Here is a 17,354-nt window from a genome sequence, read left to right on the forward strand (position 1 = left end):
TATTTACTAAACTAGGCTTACATAAAAACAAAATTCAACATGACAATATTTTCTAATTCAAAGAAAAACTTCTAAATTGGTTTAAATAAGCAGTGTCAAAACAAATTAGCCTTAAGAACTCAATCAAACAACGTATAATTCAAGCACAAGCATTACATAGAGTACCTAGAATTTGAATATTTTGTAATGGCTTTACAAACCTTTTTGCCGTCGCAGTAGATTTGTAGTTTTTCACGTACCCATAAAATTAAATTTAAAACGAATTTTACTTTTATATATCACTTTATTTTGTTTTTTTTGCGACTTTGCGCATTTTCCAAAAACGTTCTCTACTTTTCTAACGGTTTGTCCACGGATATTTGTTTGCTTCCGTTTCCGGCCGACATTTTATATTCAATTGCTTAACATTTATTTTCGGTGCGTTGCTTCTGCTACTCTGTGGCTAGCTCCTGTTCAATTAACAATTTGTTTCTACTTTGCATTGGCGTCATGCCTTTTATTATACAAAAAATAACAGAGATCATGAGTGCCTTATGCACTCCAGTAATACTTATCTAAACGTAGCGGCTTTTACTTAAAATTATTACGTTTGAATGGTTTGAACAAACAACAAGCGGCTGAAGCATTTGATTCGTTAATACATATTTGAGTTTTTAGAGTTTAATTGTTATTTTGCTACACCTATTTTTTTCTCTTGTCTCAAACTGTCGCAGGCAACGCGTTGCTTAAATGTAAATAATTCAACAATTTTCCTTGTTGCGTTTATTTTATTTTGCTTTAATTCCCTTTAACTGTTTTGCGTTAGCATTTTATTTCCCAAAAATTAACAGCCATTTTGACGAATCCGTAAAAGTTGAAAATCAAAGACGAAAACTAGAACCAAACTCGTACAATTATCGTTACATTTATATATGTATGTGTATATATAGGCATGTTCCATATAAATATGTCTATTATAGAGCTTTTCAGTTGCTTACTTGCGGGTGTTTCAGTTTGGAGAGTGAAACGTTATGAACACATTTCTCAAGTTGGGATCAGTTCGGCGATGATGCGAAGGTTGAAAATTCCCGGCTTGGATTAGTTGGACAAGTAAGCAATGGAAGCTGCTATGTATCATTAATGTTTTAACAGTATATGTCCCTTATCAAAGCCGCCAAATGTATATTCAATTAATATTATTTATAACAATAATGGTTTATTACTTCATGTATTATTATCGATTTTGCCTTGGTTAACCTTGAAATAAGTTCAAAAAATTGTTTCGAATTTGTTTGTTATCTTATCTATTCCTAGAATCTTAGCCGAGCACTCAACTGGGAGTGGAACCAATTTTTGGCAGTGCGCCCAGTTATTTACCTTGAATATCAGTTAGAGCTTACTTATATTGCTGTAAAAGTCGGTTTCCATAGCTTTTTTGGCAAAGTTCTTCCTTTGAAATCTCTATGTACAAAGTCAGCCTTGATTGCTTTTCTTTTGAGTAGTTTGAGTTCTTTTGTTGAGGTAAAGAAAGAGATCGGTATGGTATGTATGTGTTTCGTGGATCAGCGCAGAATATAATTAACATGGCGGTGCCCAGCGGATAGAGCTGTAGACCCTGAATAACACATCGGCTAGGTGTGTTTGGCATGGTGCCTTACGACACGCAATCCAATAACTTTTAACCTAGGGCCTAACAATTTCGAGTATATCATAATAACACAATCGTCGATTTTGTGCGCTTCAATCAAGTTGTAATCTTAGTTAAGTCTAAGGTTTACTATGAAATATTTGCTTCTGGTTCTTAAGGCTTCTTGATCACGGCTCCCTCACGACGAAAATGAATAATCTATTTATTATTAGTTTGTTATAAACACAATCATTCGTTATATTTTGGAATTCTATTGCTTTGATTTAATTTCAGTGTTAATGAAAAACCGAGAGCCCCATGAAGAGCCCTGGATCGTAGTCAACTATAGTTAAATATATATTTTTAAAGGATGTTCAATTTTGCAGCGGATAATTATGAATGCTAACCTTGCGGTTTTAATGGCATGATTGTAACTCTTTGATTTTACCGCCTTCGGTCGATCTTCCAAACACTTACGGCTATTTATTAAATTGCTCTTACTCGTATGTTGTCCTTAAGTTAGGTATTTCTGGTAATTCAGTTTCGGAGACTTGACTTGACTTGACTTGACATTAACCGAAGTTCTGTCTGTGTGCCTTAAGAACTAATTCTTGAAATGATCACAACGTTAAAGTATGTTTAAGTATATGTGTATAGCTTAGGTTAACTACTTAAGAACTATACTATTTCGGTTTGTATCGATAACAAGGTTATTCGTTCGTACATAAAATGTATTGTAAATTATGGTGGGATAATTGCCTATTTACGTTCCACGACAGAAATAATAACCACAACGATGATAATAACCACAAAGGAATCAAACTTTCGCTGGCAATGGTTGCTGCACTTTGCGGATATCGCTGCATATTCACGGCCACTGCGCTTCCTTCCAGCTTATGGTATTGAATTGCAAATGCGGACGCACAAAAGTTGTCAGCAAGGATCGGAATCGGGACTCCTTGCCGTTGGCCAAACACATCCTTCGTTCGGCAGTCCCTTCGCCATTTAAATGAGCCCAGCAGAAAGCGCCCATAAAAGCAGCCAGCAAAGTGTTGTAATAATGGCAAACAAAGGGAGGTGGTGTGGACTCGCTACCCGGGAGTGCGGAGTGTGGGGCGTGGAGTTTGGCCACTAAAAGTATATGTTAAAATATGCAACTGCAGGCGTTGGCAAGGGGCAACAATGTCGTCTTTGTGTGTCCTCCTTGGGGATTGCGTATACGCCACCTTGCCCCGGCTGCAGCAGCAGCTGCTGCCCGCACCGAATCCACCCGGATATAGTGCGCCGGATCAGAGCGTTTGCTTAAAAAACTTATGCAACATTTGCTAAAGTATTGTACAGCGTCCTTTATTCCTAGTTGATTGTGAGTACTCAGTGCCAACCAGGCCACCGACCCCGGCCACGCCTCCTCCGGCGCCGCCGCCTCCTCCCGAGCTGGTGCAGCCCATCAGCTCACGGAATACGTCGCCGATTTTGTAGTTATATCTGCCGAAGAGCCAAAGAAAAGAAGCCCTGGTTAGTCCCCGGGCCCCATATCGCATGACAGATGGTCTATTGATTACTCACTGCGCCGAGCACTCGACGTAGCCGCAGCGCCAATGTTTGCGCACCAGCGTGGAAATATCCTTGAGCTCCTGCCAGGCCGCCATCGGGATGTGTGGGTGTGCGATAATGGAAAGGATTTAATACTGGGTGAAAGTCTGCTGAAAGCTAATAACTGCGGTCTGCTCATCGCTTTTTGGGCTTAACTGTGCCATTGTTCCTATACTCTTGCAGCTGATGTAATTATATCTTGTTCGATGTTGACCTTATTGAGGGGAGAGGTCTGTAGGTTGGGACAGTAGTTACCTCCAAAAATTGGCAATAAGAAATTAAATTTCCTCATTTAATAATTTATAGTGATCAAACTTTTAGCAAAAGTCTATCATCTTGAACCAATAAAATTTGATTTTACTTTTTTAGGAACTTAATGAAAAATCAATACCGTCGTTAAATTAGGAAGGAATAAACTTAAGCAAATCAGAAACAATGTTAAATGATTTTAATGAAAGTGTCTATTTTGTGCAAGTTTATTTGGTCAAATGACAAAGTACTATGACAAAGATGGTAAACAAGTAACGCACTTACAAAAATCGACAAAAGAAACGAAAATAAAAAGTTTTTAGAAGATTGAAGTGGTTTTGAAAACGTAAATTCCATTTTTTTGAAAACCCAATGTTAAAAAAAAATAGATTCCCAAAGAAAACCAACCTTCTAATAGTATATACGTTTTCCTTTCCCAATCTACAGGCCTCTTCCCTATAGAAGTCCCCTCCCTCTAAACCTAAAGTATCGATTTAATTGTGCTTCGAGTTAAAAGGTTCTCAACCCCTATTCGATGTGCGTTAAGGCATTTCAAACATACCAGAAGACATTATTTACAAAAATCGCGTTTTAAGGTCTTTTCAAAGTATATCAGATACACGCACTTTTCAACGAATATATTAGTGTAAACTTAGTTTTCTAACCAAAAAAGTAACGACCGAACAAGATCAAAAAGTTAACAAAGTTGGGGAGAGAAAATCGTTTCTTTTTTAATTCGAACTGGAAAGATGTCGTATGAGTAATTTTTAAGGGAACTTTAAGAACGTAGCGCATGGCCTAAAACTAAAAAGTTTACTTTTTAAATAAATTTTTTTTGCAAACCTAAGTCTACCATGTGGTATCTCAAATCATTTGAAACATTTTTTTTTAAATTTGTTATTTTATGCAAAGGGTTTCTATTGAGGGACTTAAGGGCTGCTTAGCAAATAAGAGTTTTTCCTTCGAACTATTTTACACTCACCTGCGAGTTGGCCTGCGCCTCAGTCACATTGTCAAATTTATTGCCGACCACAATTATGCTAAAATCACGATGACTGAAACTGTCCAAGATTTGATCTCTCATCGAGCGGCAGTACTGGAAAGGGATCGGAATCGGGGATGAATCGGGGACCTTGGGCAGACGAGGGGCGGCTCTCACCTGAAACGTTTCCAGATTGCCCATGTCGTAGACCAAGACATAGGCGTGCACCGTTCGCAGCCCCAGCGGATGTCCGTTGTTCCACTCGGCAAAGTTGTCAGCCGGAAATCGCTTCTGGCGGATGGCCATGCCAATTGGTCGAATGTTTGTTTTTCATCAGCATATTTCCGCAAACAAGCAGGCAGGCAAACAAACACGCACATATGTCCACACGGTCGGTTGAGTTGTGTTTTCGTTTCGCATTATTTTGGCACGCGTATGAAAAGCAAATATGGGAAAGGAAAAGAGTTTATGGCATTTAATAGCGGCTCACAGCGGGCAGAAATATGGCACAAATATGTAAATGTTCTCGTTCTTTATATGGGTTTGGAAACCGAATACAAGGAATTATCGGTCAGGGGTCATCGTCGCCTTTGTTCCATCCCAGCGGGATAAACTCGTTTAATTGGATTTTGGCTTGGATTACATATAACTCCAATTAGTTTTAACAATTTTTGGGTAAACATACATTTTTATATAAGAATATAAGAATGGGTATTGGCTATATAGACAGTTCCGCACACCGAACAATTTATGGAGTTTAGACAAAGTTCGTCTTGCCAAGTTCGTTTTGCAGACCAAATTTTCGCAAAGTTGAGCCATTAATTCACTCACTTTAGTTTGAGTCGGAGAAAATTTGTCTCAACCAAGCCCAACTGTACTGAAAATGTACTTTTGCCTTCGCCCGCCTTATTTATTTAGGACCAAGTTGACCACTCTTGCGGCTTCAGCAATCTTTACTGCCCACAGCAGTCGCATTATTCGCTCGAGCTGCCCGCTGCATCGGTAATAGGATTCATTTATTCACCCGCCTTCCGGAGGGCTGAATCTTCCATTCCACATTTAATAAATGCCGCTGAAACAGTTGTCGCAGTAGATATTCAAGGGACAAAGCCTCGCCCACAATGGCCGTAAGCCTTAGCAGTTACACTTCAGCATAATGGACGCCAGTTGATGCATTTACTGCGGCTGCGGGGAGCATTGTCAGTAAATAATTGTAGCTCAATTAGTGCCGTAAAATGCGTTGTCAAGCCAACAGCAAATAGCACACGGATAAAATTCCATCAAAGATTAGTTGGAAACTGCAGTTTTCATTTACATTGTTTATTTTTAGGTAGCAACACCATCTGTCTGTGGGTGGTGGGTTTGCCCTGGGTTATATTTAAAATCTGATAAAAGCATCACTGTTTCGGGAAATTTAACTACATTTAGAAAGGAAGCTTTCTTTGACAGGTTAAAGTCGCCCCATATTGTGTAGCAGGATTGCTACGTCGTAGTATGTATGTATGTGTATGTTATTGTATTCCTTCTAGATCATTCATGTTAGTTCTAAGAATAAGTTATTGTTGTTGTACGATGCCGCTCACTGTTCTCTAACTCTCTCTCTCAATCTCATCGCTCTCACACTCTCTCAATGAATCGGGGGTTGATGCGGATCGTGAGCTGAGAGCGAGGGCAGTTGAACGCCGACCGTGATCCTGAATAGACGAAATTATAAAATAAAGACTAGAAGTACATATATATGTGTGTTGGTGTTTAACTTTGGGGGAATATATCATACCCCTACAATTGGTAGGTAAAGTTTACCTTTATAAGGCCATTAAACTGTTGGGATATATTAATATAACTGGTATCGCAAAAATCCCATTGGTGGCTTTTGGGAAATATTTGTATAACAGCTCGGGAGTACTATCTATGAACGAATTAAGAAGTTCGTTGCAGAAAAGTATATAGACAAATTAAACATTCATTTAATGGTCAAATATGTTTAATAAACAAAGAGGAAGACTATAATGGTCGTATATGTACATTTTACATCAAAATGGGCCGATGATACTTAGTATTTTACAGCATCAATTTTTGATTTATACATTTGTATATTAATGGTCTGATGATACTTTTTATTTCGCAACATTCTCGTACAAACCAACTTTGCCAGCAAAAAACGAAATCAATTTCGAAGTCGGATGTCGTGTCCACAGTGCACTTATTGTTGATTGCTTTATGAGATTTCTTTTAGCGGCAGGGCCATAAATCAATCCCTGAGCAGTTGCTGATCTTTTTGGGCACAGAGGCGTCGAAAGGCAAATCAGCAGGCTGTTTTCCACCGCAGGCAGGTGGCCACAGTTCTCCCTCCCGGCACTAATGACCAGAAAGGAGATGGAAAGTGTGCTGCCCACAGCAAGACAGTAAGTAAACGTTATAATTAAATTTACGTCGCAGCGTTTTAGGCACAAACAACAGTCAAAGGCCGCCTAGACAAGAAGGATAGTCGAGACATTTCGGAGGAACAAACAGCGGAAATCCAGTGATGTCTATTTAGCTGTTTTCTGGAGCACTTGGCTGCGTGTCTTTGATGTTTAAACTTTATATATTATAAATTTCATACAAACTCTATATATTATTTTGTACTGCTCCCAAACGAGACATGAGAAAAGCCATGCGTGGAGCAACATTTTTTTAAATCTGGAGAAAAACCTTTTAAAGATTTAGAGCACAGAGAAAGATATTCAAGTACATTGTTCTTGATTTGAGAACATTCGTTCTTAATAACCGTGTAAGTTCATTTTGGTATCAATTATCTCAATATTAAAACGAAATGGTGAGAAGAGAAAAGTTAAATGGAGTATATTTAACCACTTTTCAGTAAGTATACCCTACTGACTGGACTAATAGTTTAGTTGTTGAGAAATACAATGTAAATACCGCCAATTTATCTTGATTCAAGCACAATGAAAACATTTTCATCTTCAAAAATGTTGTTCCATATTTGAGAACATTCTGAACTTAGATTAGAACGTCAGAACTCTCTCTGTGAAGGAACCACCCTTATATAATTTAAAATCGTAACATTTTCAAGACATAGGTTGGCAACTCTGGTCGCAACCCCTAGATCCCTCCCCGCAATTCCTGACCCCGTGTACGGATGGACAGCTCAAGGGTCCACATTCCTTGGCGCCTCTGCGTCTGGCCCTTCTGTTTGTCATTCTCCAGCTCTGCGGCCCTCCGGTCCCTCGGTTCATCCCCTTCGCGACTTTTGCCCCGCCCCTGCCCGTTTCTGCCGGGTATTGTGTCATTCCGGCTGGCAGACAGCCGACGCCACTCCCGTCGGGCACTAACTTAGCTAGATTTACGTTTTTGATTAAATTTCATTTAATTTGCGCTGCCTTCCCCCGGCGCTCTGTTGTGATTATTGTTGCTTTGTTAATTAACGGGCTGCGAGCTGGCTTGAAATGCGAGCAGCTCCTTAGCCAAGATTCTCGATGTCTTCTGGCCGGTAGTAATTGTTGTAATTGCTGCATTGTTGCCGCCTGGGATTTGGGCCAGGACGGAAGCGACACATGGAAGATTAGGAGGGTATTGGGCTAATGAGCTGAACTCCGAACTCTGCCTGAAGATATAGCAGATTTATTAAATTATTTTTGGTTCCTCTATTTGTGGGTAAGGGTTCGATATAGTACTCCCTGGGAAATAAGTTTAAAGTAAACAGCCAACATGGGCTTTAATGTTTTAAAGGCTCTGAAAAATATTAAATCGCAATAAAAATAAAATGAAACGGTTTAGATATACACTACTGACTAAAGCATGCCAATGGACACTCATATTTTTAATGGTATACAAATATTTGTAGTTACAATCTTGAAACTTCCTGTCTACATATTCAAATCGGACCGTCCAAAAATAACTTATCAAGTGTTATAGATGTATTTTAAGTTTTTTTTCGACTTGTTTCCCTGTTAGTCCGGTTCATTGAGCCCTGTACCCCAGGTAGTCACTTCAAGTAGGTCTGAGCAGCGGCGTCCACTTTGGGAAAACAATGACCAACTAAATGGCCTCCCGTTCGCACACCCACACCAAAAGAAACATCTGTTTCCGCTTTTCCCCGGCCACGTGTATATGAGCGAAAATCTGTTCGAGAATAAATGCTGTTTGCACAAGTGGAAACCATTAAGGTGGACTTTGAGTTATGACTGCCAGGCAGTGCACTTGACGATGAAAAATATACCACAATAAACAGGCGACAGCGCTTCCAACCTGTGGGGAAAACCCAGCCCAGCCCCTGAAAAAAACCCTGTTGGCCCGCTTTTAGACAACAGTCAGCCATTTGGTCAGCACAATGGATGGACAACAAAGAGTACAACAGAACGGGGTGGGGGAATGGCTGTTCTCGAAAACAAATTCACGCCAAAATGGACATGAATAAGTTGAAAAGCATCGAGAGGTGGCACTGTCTAAAGGGGCGGAGTGGGAGGATTGGGCGGCTGGGTCGCATGGCACGTAGTTAATATGACAATGGATGCGGTTGGCTGACTGCCCGACTGCCAACTGCTTTTTGCTGCCTGTCAACTCTTTTGGGTCGCTTGCCATTTCAATCTGGGGGAATTCGAGGGGTTGGTATTGGAGCGGTTGCCACGGGCCTGGTTGTCCACGGCGAAGCCACAGTATCGCCCTCCAGCCATATCCTTTGGCGACTTTGTCAGCCGAACACACTTGGCCCAGTTCCCGATTTGCCAGATCAACGGCTGCTCCCGATTCATTCAGCCATGGAACAAAGGATGCCGTTGCTCTAACCGAAGGAGGTCTCTATAGAGACAAGAATATTACCTGGCCAGTGTAATATTACACTATTTTTCTAATTTCCACGATAGGTACCACTATTTGTGCCAGATCGTTTTTTTAGTAAAGTTGTTACTATGTGTTTACAGTATAATGAAAAACTTGTGAACTGCTTAAAGTTGCATACCAGTAACATGCATTTTTCTCTTCATAAATAGAATACTTTTATTGCCGAACTATAAATACTTTAACAATTGAGAAATCAGTTTGGATGGTAACATGGGGTCAGAGTTTTATAGCAATATTCAGTTCCGTAATGTAGTACAATACTAAGCATTTCACAGACTAATACCAACTTATAAAATAAGGCAAAGATATGATTAAGTTCATCAGAGCCAAACTAGCCAATTAAAGTATCATATTAAAACATTAACCAATCATAGTCAGCAATCTTGAGGATTTAAAATGCAGTTTGTACAAGGGTACTATATTCCTCAGTGACCTAAAAAATCATCTTTTCACTGGGTACTCAAGCTTTGCATATCCCTGAAGGCCAAGGGGAAAGCCAAACAGCAACTGGCCTTGTTCAGAGTGTGTTCCATAAATATTTTATGATAGTTAAACGTGGCAGACCAGAAGACAAAAAGCGGTGGTATGGAAGGATGTCCGAATAGTGAGATGTAAGACAGTGCGGGCCATGGCTGTGGAATGCCTTTCAGCATTTTCGGAGTCAGTTTGTGATTTGTGGTCTGGCAAAACTAGTCCCTAATTGCCGAAGTCTACTGCCAAGTCGAAGGTCTAAAAAAGGAAGGACGGAAGTCGTAAACAGGAAAATGGGAATTCCTAGCCTTGGAGCTTTTTACATAGCCAACTGCAATTACAAGATAAACGGATGAAAATATTTACACGGTGCCAAACTTTATGGCCAGCCATAATTGGGTAATATTGTTGCTCTGGGACAATTCGACAACACAGATAGTTAAAAATTGATACAATCCAATTCACCATCGGCTATCGTTGATGGCGACTGGCGTGTACCTGAATTTATAAATTCATATTGGCCCCCACTTTTATTGGCGCAAATGGGGCTGCAATAAAGTCAACAGAGCGCGCAGACGGGCGCATGCCTTTAAAAAAAGTTTTTAACTGTCGATTTTTTAAAAATAGTAACAATTCTTCCAGTAGACTTACTTTTATAGAGTTGTGCGACTGTATAAATTTTTTGGGAACAGAATAAGCAGGCAATTTAAAATGTAAGTTTTTGGTAACGATTATTCAATTTTACATGAAAGAAAATTAGTTATCAATTTGGTAATTGATCTAAAAGGCACTTAAGAAATACAAATACAAGTTAATGTTAGAATTAAATACACTGTCTTCAATTTGATATCAATGAACCAGGGCAGGTACTTTAACAATATTTTCATTTCTATACATTTTGTTTATTAGATATCCATTTTATTTTCCTACCTTTAAAGTTTCTTCTGACACAAATTAAATCGAGTGTTCCGATTTAAAAATTGTGCAGCCGATTCGTTAAACATTCTTTTCGTGCCCAAAGTGTTATGCAAAAATACCAAATAACGAAAAATGTAACCCACAAGAAAGTTTTCCCGAGGCAACATCAGGAGTAGCGCCATTTGGTGTTGTGGCTGCTCGTTTTCTGCGTTGTTGTAAACTGTTGCTCAAGGCGCTTTTGGAGCGGTGATTATTAAAAACAAAAAGATTACATCGGCAAGCTGAAGTTTACATACCCTATACTTTTTAAACTGAGTTAAAAAGTTAAAAGTTCAAGTGGAGATATTGATAAAGGGGTACCAATTTGAATTAAACTCACTCTTGCTTAAAAATCGATACATAAAAAGTAGCTCGAACTCGTTTATATTTAATTAATCAAACTCAAAATAAATGGTTTGTTAATAATAATGCCCTAATAAATCATGTACTAAAAATGTTCCCTGGACTGGCTAGAGATTTTTTTTGATGTCCCAGCATCCTAAAAAAATAATATACCCTTTGCCGGGATATATACTGTGAAATATGTAAGGCAACTGTTCAGCCCGTAATGTAATGAATTTGCAGAAGGTACCAGTTCGAGTCTAGACAGCACCGACAGCAGGCTCAGTAACAGGAACACATCGCAGAAGACTTAAAGTGTCTTCAGGTTAATATTTATGCTGGACGAAGACGGGCGGCAGATTGCATCTGTGGGCCAATTTAAATTATTTAGCAATTTATTACGGCCAGCGGGCGCAAAGACGGAGCATTTTCTAATATATCAGCACCATGAAATTCACTGGAAAATTGCATAAAAATAGTTTGTACATATTTTCACAAAATTCCCCACTACAGACGCGCCCTGACAGTGGGAAAACTTTTAACTAAATTATGGAAAAGTTAGAAATTGTGGCAGGGGCTGTGGCTCCGGGTGGGATTTATTGCGGGCTTGTGCTCACTCACCTGGGGTGGAACGTCCAGTACCATCAGCTCACGTATGCAGGTGTCGCAGACCAGACAGTTTTTGTAAATCTTGCGATGTGTTGTCGTCTGATGAGTGCTGGGAAAGTCATGGTAGAAAAATTGCTGTAAATAAGCACGAAAGAGCACCGTCAGTCACAGGTATGCGAAAATTAAATATTATTATGATTGTAAGATACTGCGCTCGCTACACGTGGGAGGCCAATGAAAATAAAAATACATTTTCCATCTGCAAATCATTTGGCTCCTTAAAAACCCTGTCCAAAAGCAAAGCTAATATTTTTCAGTTTTCTTTGCTCTGTGCTCGCTTCTTGCTTTTTCTGTTTTCTATGTTGAGCAAACATTTTAAATATGCGCTCAGAGCTTTTGCATGGGGTCCTTTGGCCGACTAAATCTCACAAAAACAGCCACACATATTTCATGGACATTTTCAGCTTATTAAAATTGTAAGCGCTTAAATGTATGCTTTGGATTTTACGCTCTCCCCGGTCATGTAATCATAAAAGCACTGAAAAGGGAAATAAACAGCACACGAGTCGCTGGGTAATGGCTATATGAGCTATATGTGCAACGGAGCGTAGAATTGACTTTAGAAAAATGTAATTAAATATGACTTCGGTTAGGGTGGTTTAAAAGTCCCATTTAGATCAATTTAACAGGCCTTTAAAAGCTGTGCTGTTTAAATTCTAAGCAACTTAGAGTACATATCTCGGCAACTGGCTAAAAATAGAAATTTTTCACTAAATGAATTATAAATAGTAATAAGGTATAGAAAGTCCAACTTAATAAACTCATAACTACCGTATAAAACTTAAATCCGCAAATGTTTGAATTACACAGTGCAACACGGAAATTCTTAGCACAGTTTGGTTATTAAAAACATTTTTTTTTTTTTGTAAAAGTGTATATTTATTCAGAATTAACGGGTATACTGCTACTTATGTGGCAGCTTGAGCAGGTTGTAAATATAGGGGATAACAAAGTGTTGGTATACAAGATTATACATTAATTCTTTTCATTTGCAATTTAGACATCAGACTTCGAGAGTATTAAATATATCTTAATTGAAGCCAGGACATACTTGCTGCCTTTAAAAGCACTGACTGCTTGACCATTGTTGTGAGCCTCTGGAAAGTGAGTCCTCTATCCAAAACCAAACCAAGGTACTTGTAGTAGGACTCGTGACGAAGTACAGAACCGAGCATGGAAATGCCCTGGCAGTTCTGGCCTTGTGGATAATGTGACACAAGCACATTTGCTGCAGTTTACGCCTAAATTTCATTCTGTTGTCCATTTTTCAAAACGTGATACGTACTCCTGCAGGCCCAAGGTTGTAATGTCTATGCTTGGACTCCTGACCATAACCGCTGTGTCGTCGGCATATGTTGCGATGAGCATGTCATCATCGTCAACCCCAGGAATCTGGCATATCTGACGTATACAGTGAGTTTAGTGTCGGGCCTAGTACACTGCCTTGTGGTACACCGGCTGAGACTGGACGTTTTGACGACTAAAAACTAAAGACTTAAAGACTTTCAGTTAAAAAATATAAAAAACACCTTTTAAGTCAAATAATATAATAATATATATTAAAAATCATACAAAAATATGGTAACTGTAATTATTTTACCTAATCTAAACATCGTTTTAGTATCCAAATGAGTAACTAGTTTCAATAAGTACTTTCATATTTTGAAGTCAATATGGCGGTTACCCCAAACACCAAAAATTGTTGTACAGTGTCACCTCCACTTTAAGTTATTTCAAGCTATAACACATTTTTTCAATAAACTCTAAGCACTTTTCAATCAAGTCCACGTAATCCTCAACTTTAGCTTTAATTTATTAATAAATTTCAGAACCCTAATGATGCGCTTCACTAGCTCTTTTAAGCTTCAGTAACGAGCCATAACTCTAATCCAAAGCTCATAACGCACACGCCGGACTTTTTTGGATATCACCCCCGCCGTGGTCGAAATGACCCCATTAACCCGCAGCCTTTTCAGCCGAGGCGCCTTCACTCTCTTGCTGGGATTTACTCTGGGGTCCGGGATCAGGGAGGCGGAGTTGCCGAAGCACCCTAAAAATAAAGCCAAGGCCGATGGAGATATAAAATACAATTTGAAAAGAGATAAATGGTAATGAAAGAGGGGAATCGGGGGCGACTTGGGAAGATTTTGGATGTGGCCGGCTGGATGTGGGACTCGCTATGGGTCTCAGTGCATGAGCTGAGTGAGTGACAGGCTCAAAGGATATTTAACGCCTGATTGCATTTTAAAGTGATGCCTTGTCGCACCAAGAAGCCATCGAACGGATTGCCAATTCACGATTTTCCTGATTGTATACACACAGAGAAAAAAAGGACTCTAAGGCAAATTCCGGTATATGTTTAAAGTAAATATGCAAGGTTGCAAAAATCATTTTAAAAAAATTTCCTAAGGTTTCCAAATTAAAGACTCGAAACTCTCACACAGTAACTAAATGAATTTAATAGATGGCTAGATCTTATCTTCCTAAGTTCTATAAAAGCTTTTGAAATGATACCATTTTAAGAATGATTTCCTCAGTGCTTATGTGTGATGAGATGCGCTAATAACAAAGTCAAGTGAAAATCATTTGGGGCCTCACTTCCCCCGCTCGTCTCATAAAAATGCAAATTCTATTCTGCCAATCAGCATACCCATTGTTGTCACTGCAATGAAATCAGATGCAATTTATGCACACTATATTCAATTAGGTGGCACCAAAAAGGAACCAAGCGGGCCAGCCACCGGAAGCGGAAGTGGCCGCGTTGGGAAGAGCGAAAATGTCGCCGCTGCTTGGCCTAAAAGGAGGAATGACTTTGGAGCAGACTTTTTTAAATTACACACTGCACAGTCACTTTCCCCGGGGAAAAGGAAGGCGGAGGTCGCGTGGGGACGTGGCAAAGGGGTCAGATCGCGGCGCTTGGCATGACATCGATTCACATCGCATCGCTTTTATGTCCCAGCGCCGCATATCATTGAGTTTTATTTTTATTGAACTGGTAATTGAATAAGAAATGACATTGATGGTCTGCTCCGTGGTCGCCAGGTCCTGTTTCCATTTTCTGTCCCCCAGCATCCAGCTCCGTGTCCTTGCTCCTCCGGGTCGTTGCCGTTGTCGTGGCCGGCTTTGCGCCTCTTTATGCTCCTTGCTGCCACATAAAGTGAGGCACATTATCTGCCACATAAATAAGCACGCCGGGGATTCGAGCAGCTTTTCCAAATTTACCCAAATAGATATTCATGGCGCACTTTTTATTGGTATGATGCACTGCGTTTTATTTCTCGCGTTTATCTGCTGGAATTAGCGCAGTTTTCTCGAAAATGTTGGCATCTATTTAAAAGAGCGGATACATGGATTAAAGTTAAGTCAAGAAGGAATGCTAAAGTCCTGTTTAATGTGGAACTTAACTTCCTTTCACTGTCATTTGACTTTTACTCCGACAAAGTAACTAGGTTTATCATTACCAGACACCCGTTACTAATGGAGTGTGAGGGAGATGGAGATATGCAAGCAGCAAAGCGACTGTTCCCAAGCGATTATTTCTTTATTTGTTTATATTTTATTATGGATATTTATAATCAAAACAAAATACCTTTACTATAATCTTAAAAATATGGGAGCTATTTGGGCGTGTGGGCGTGGCACCCTGCTGAAATAAACCTGCCCTTACAAGAACCTCTAGAACCTTCCTGCCTAGTTTTTATAGTTTCCAAAATCTGTGCGTTCATGCGAACGAACAGTGGGCGAAAAAGCCAAAAGCCTGCCTTAAATCAACGGAGCCCTATGGCGACCAACATTTGATTGGACATTGTTAAAGGCAACAAAAAATGTAAGAGAACAACATATGTGCAATTTTTTAGTGAAGTTTTTATCATCTAATCAAAAAATAAAAACAATATCTTTTTTATTGAAAAAAAATATATGTAACTTACTTGTACATTTATAGTTTTCCAAATTTTTTTTAATTATACCTGATTTTTGAAAAAAAAATTGATTAAAATCGGTCAACTTTTTCTTATAGCTTCCTCACCCAGAAAAATGATGTAAGAAATTTTAGGTCATGAATAGCCTAATAAATTTAAAATGGACTTCAAGTTTATTTTTAAATTTCAATATTTGTATATTTTTAGGTTACGAGTGGCCTAATATTTTAGGTCATCGTGGGCCTTAAAATTATTGTATTTTACCTAAATATATTCGACAGCTAAAAACTCTTTAGAACTAAATAATAATAATAATAATTGTATGGCTTATTATTTTTAATCATTTATTTAGGGAACCATATTAAGAAAAATAATGTTTTAATATTCTAAAGTGAGCTGTCGACGAAACGCGATAGATAAAACCAATTCGCGGTTTCAGCTTAAGCCAAAGTTTTCGTTTTTCCAATTTGTTGGAAAAACATAAATAACTTTGGGTCATGGCCGAATTATAATTGCTTTTTATTAAATGGCGAAGATGTTTTCGTTTAAAAATATTTGTCTCTCCAGCTGGAAAAAATAGACTAAGCCGAGTGCCTCAATTTATTTTATACTGTTTTAACAATTATGTGATTTGGATTCGTTAACACGCCTGTTACATTTACTCTGCAATAAAATGTTTGATGTTGGGTGCTCAAGCTTCCCACCGCGTAAACGGGTTCCCTTGCCAGCTTGACCGCAAACAGCCATTAAACAGGACGTAATTGATTTTGCAGTGCTTAAAATGCCATAAAAATGCACAAATCTCGCATTACATCCAATAAAAGGCGCCCAACGGGAACCGAGAAAGGATAATGCCGGATGTCGGACAGCTGAGTTTGGAAAAGGGTGGGGGTTCGGGTTCGGGGTTCATGGGAAAGTGGTCCTAAAAGCCATTGACACATACATTCGCGCTCGTGGAAATTAAACGCAGCTGTAGAGCTCACACAAACAAACGTATGGAAATAATGGAGAGCGCTGCGGGAAAGCAAATGGCAAAGCGGCCAACTCGCAACTGCCAACTGCAGTTAATTGAATTTGCCGAGCGAGAGGTGAAAGGCGGGGGCGTGGTTGCTGGCAGAGGGCGGAAAATGAAGCGTCTTCCTCGACGAAGCTAATACTCTTTTTGAGGATAATTTCCTATGGTTCGGCGAACAAAGAAGTTGCCTTACGAGCTATAAACTGTCAGAATTAATGTTCCCATCTTATTTAATGTACGAGGTTTAAGGACATCAGGTAGCTGCTAATTTAAAACAATTTTCTTTGATAAAGAATATTTTATTGATTTTATTTCCATAATTTCATTTTTATTTTTTTAAAGAAAATAACATTCTCTTACCAGGGTATACGGAAAGGAATTTTTTACCTTTGTCTAAACTAAATTGAAAAACTGTATTGTTTATCGGTGCAATTTAATTAAACTCTTCAATTTTATTTGCTTTTACCTACCTTTTTAAATAACTCTTTAATAAAAACAACTGCATTTTTCAGGTTATTTGTTCGGTGAGCCAATTGAATAAAATAAGAGCATTTTCTCGATAGAACCAATGATTTGGTTGCTGATGGATAATTAAATTGTTTTTAAATACGATTTTGAATTGACACGATAGAAGGCGATAACTTTCCATTAGCTACAATTCAATTACAAATGGTATGACTTATAACTACTTGCTAACATTTGAATAGT

The 17,354-nt window shown here is 38.9% G+C and overlaps 1 protein-coding gene across 1 annotated transcript in view; it reads right to left on the minus strand.

Annotated features, from left to right (window-relative positions):
* Window positions 1–275: 275 nt before the first annotated feature.
* LOC119561013 (ras-like protein family member 10B) overlaps window positions 276–17,354 on the minus strand; it is a 45,997-nt gene continuing 28,918 nt past the window's right edge. Inside the window, 5 exon segments of the mRNA XM_037874833.1 lie at window positions 276–3,091; window positions 3,173–3,240; window positions 4,431–4,544; window positions 4,608–4,721; window positions 11,664–11,786. Of these exon segments, the coding sequence (XP_037730761.1) occupies window positions 2,932–3,091; window positions 3,173–3,240; window positions 4,431–4,544; window positions 4,608–4,721; window positions 11,664–11,786 (579 nt within the window). The 3' untranslated portion in view covers window positions 276–2,931.

Source organism: Drosophila subpulchrella, unplaced genomic scaffold (assembly GCF_014743375.2).
Source record: "Drosophila subpulchrella strain 33 F10 #4 breed RU33 unplaced genomic scaffold, RU_Dsub_v1.1 Primary Assembly Seq354, whole genome shotgun sequence".
NCBI classification, from domain to species: domain Eukaryota; kingdom Metazoa; phylum Arthropoda; class Insecta; order Diptera; family Drosophilidae; genus Drosophila; species Drosophila subpulchrella.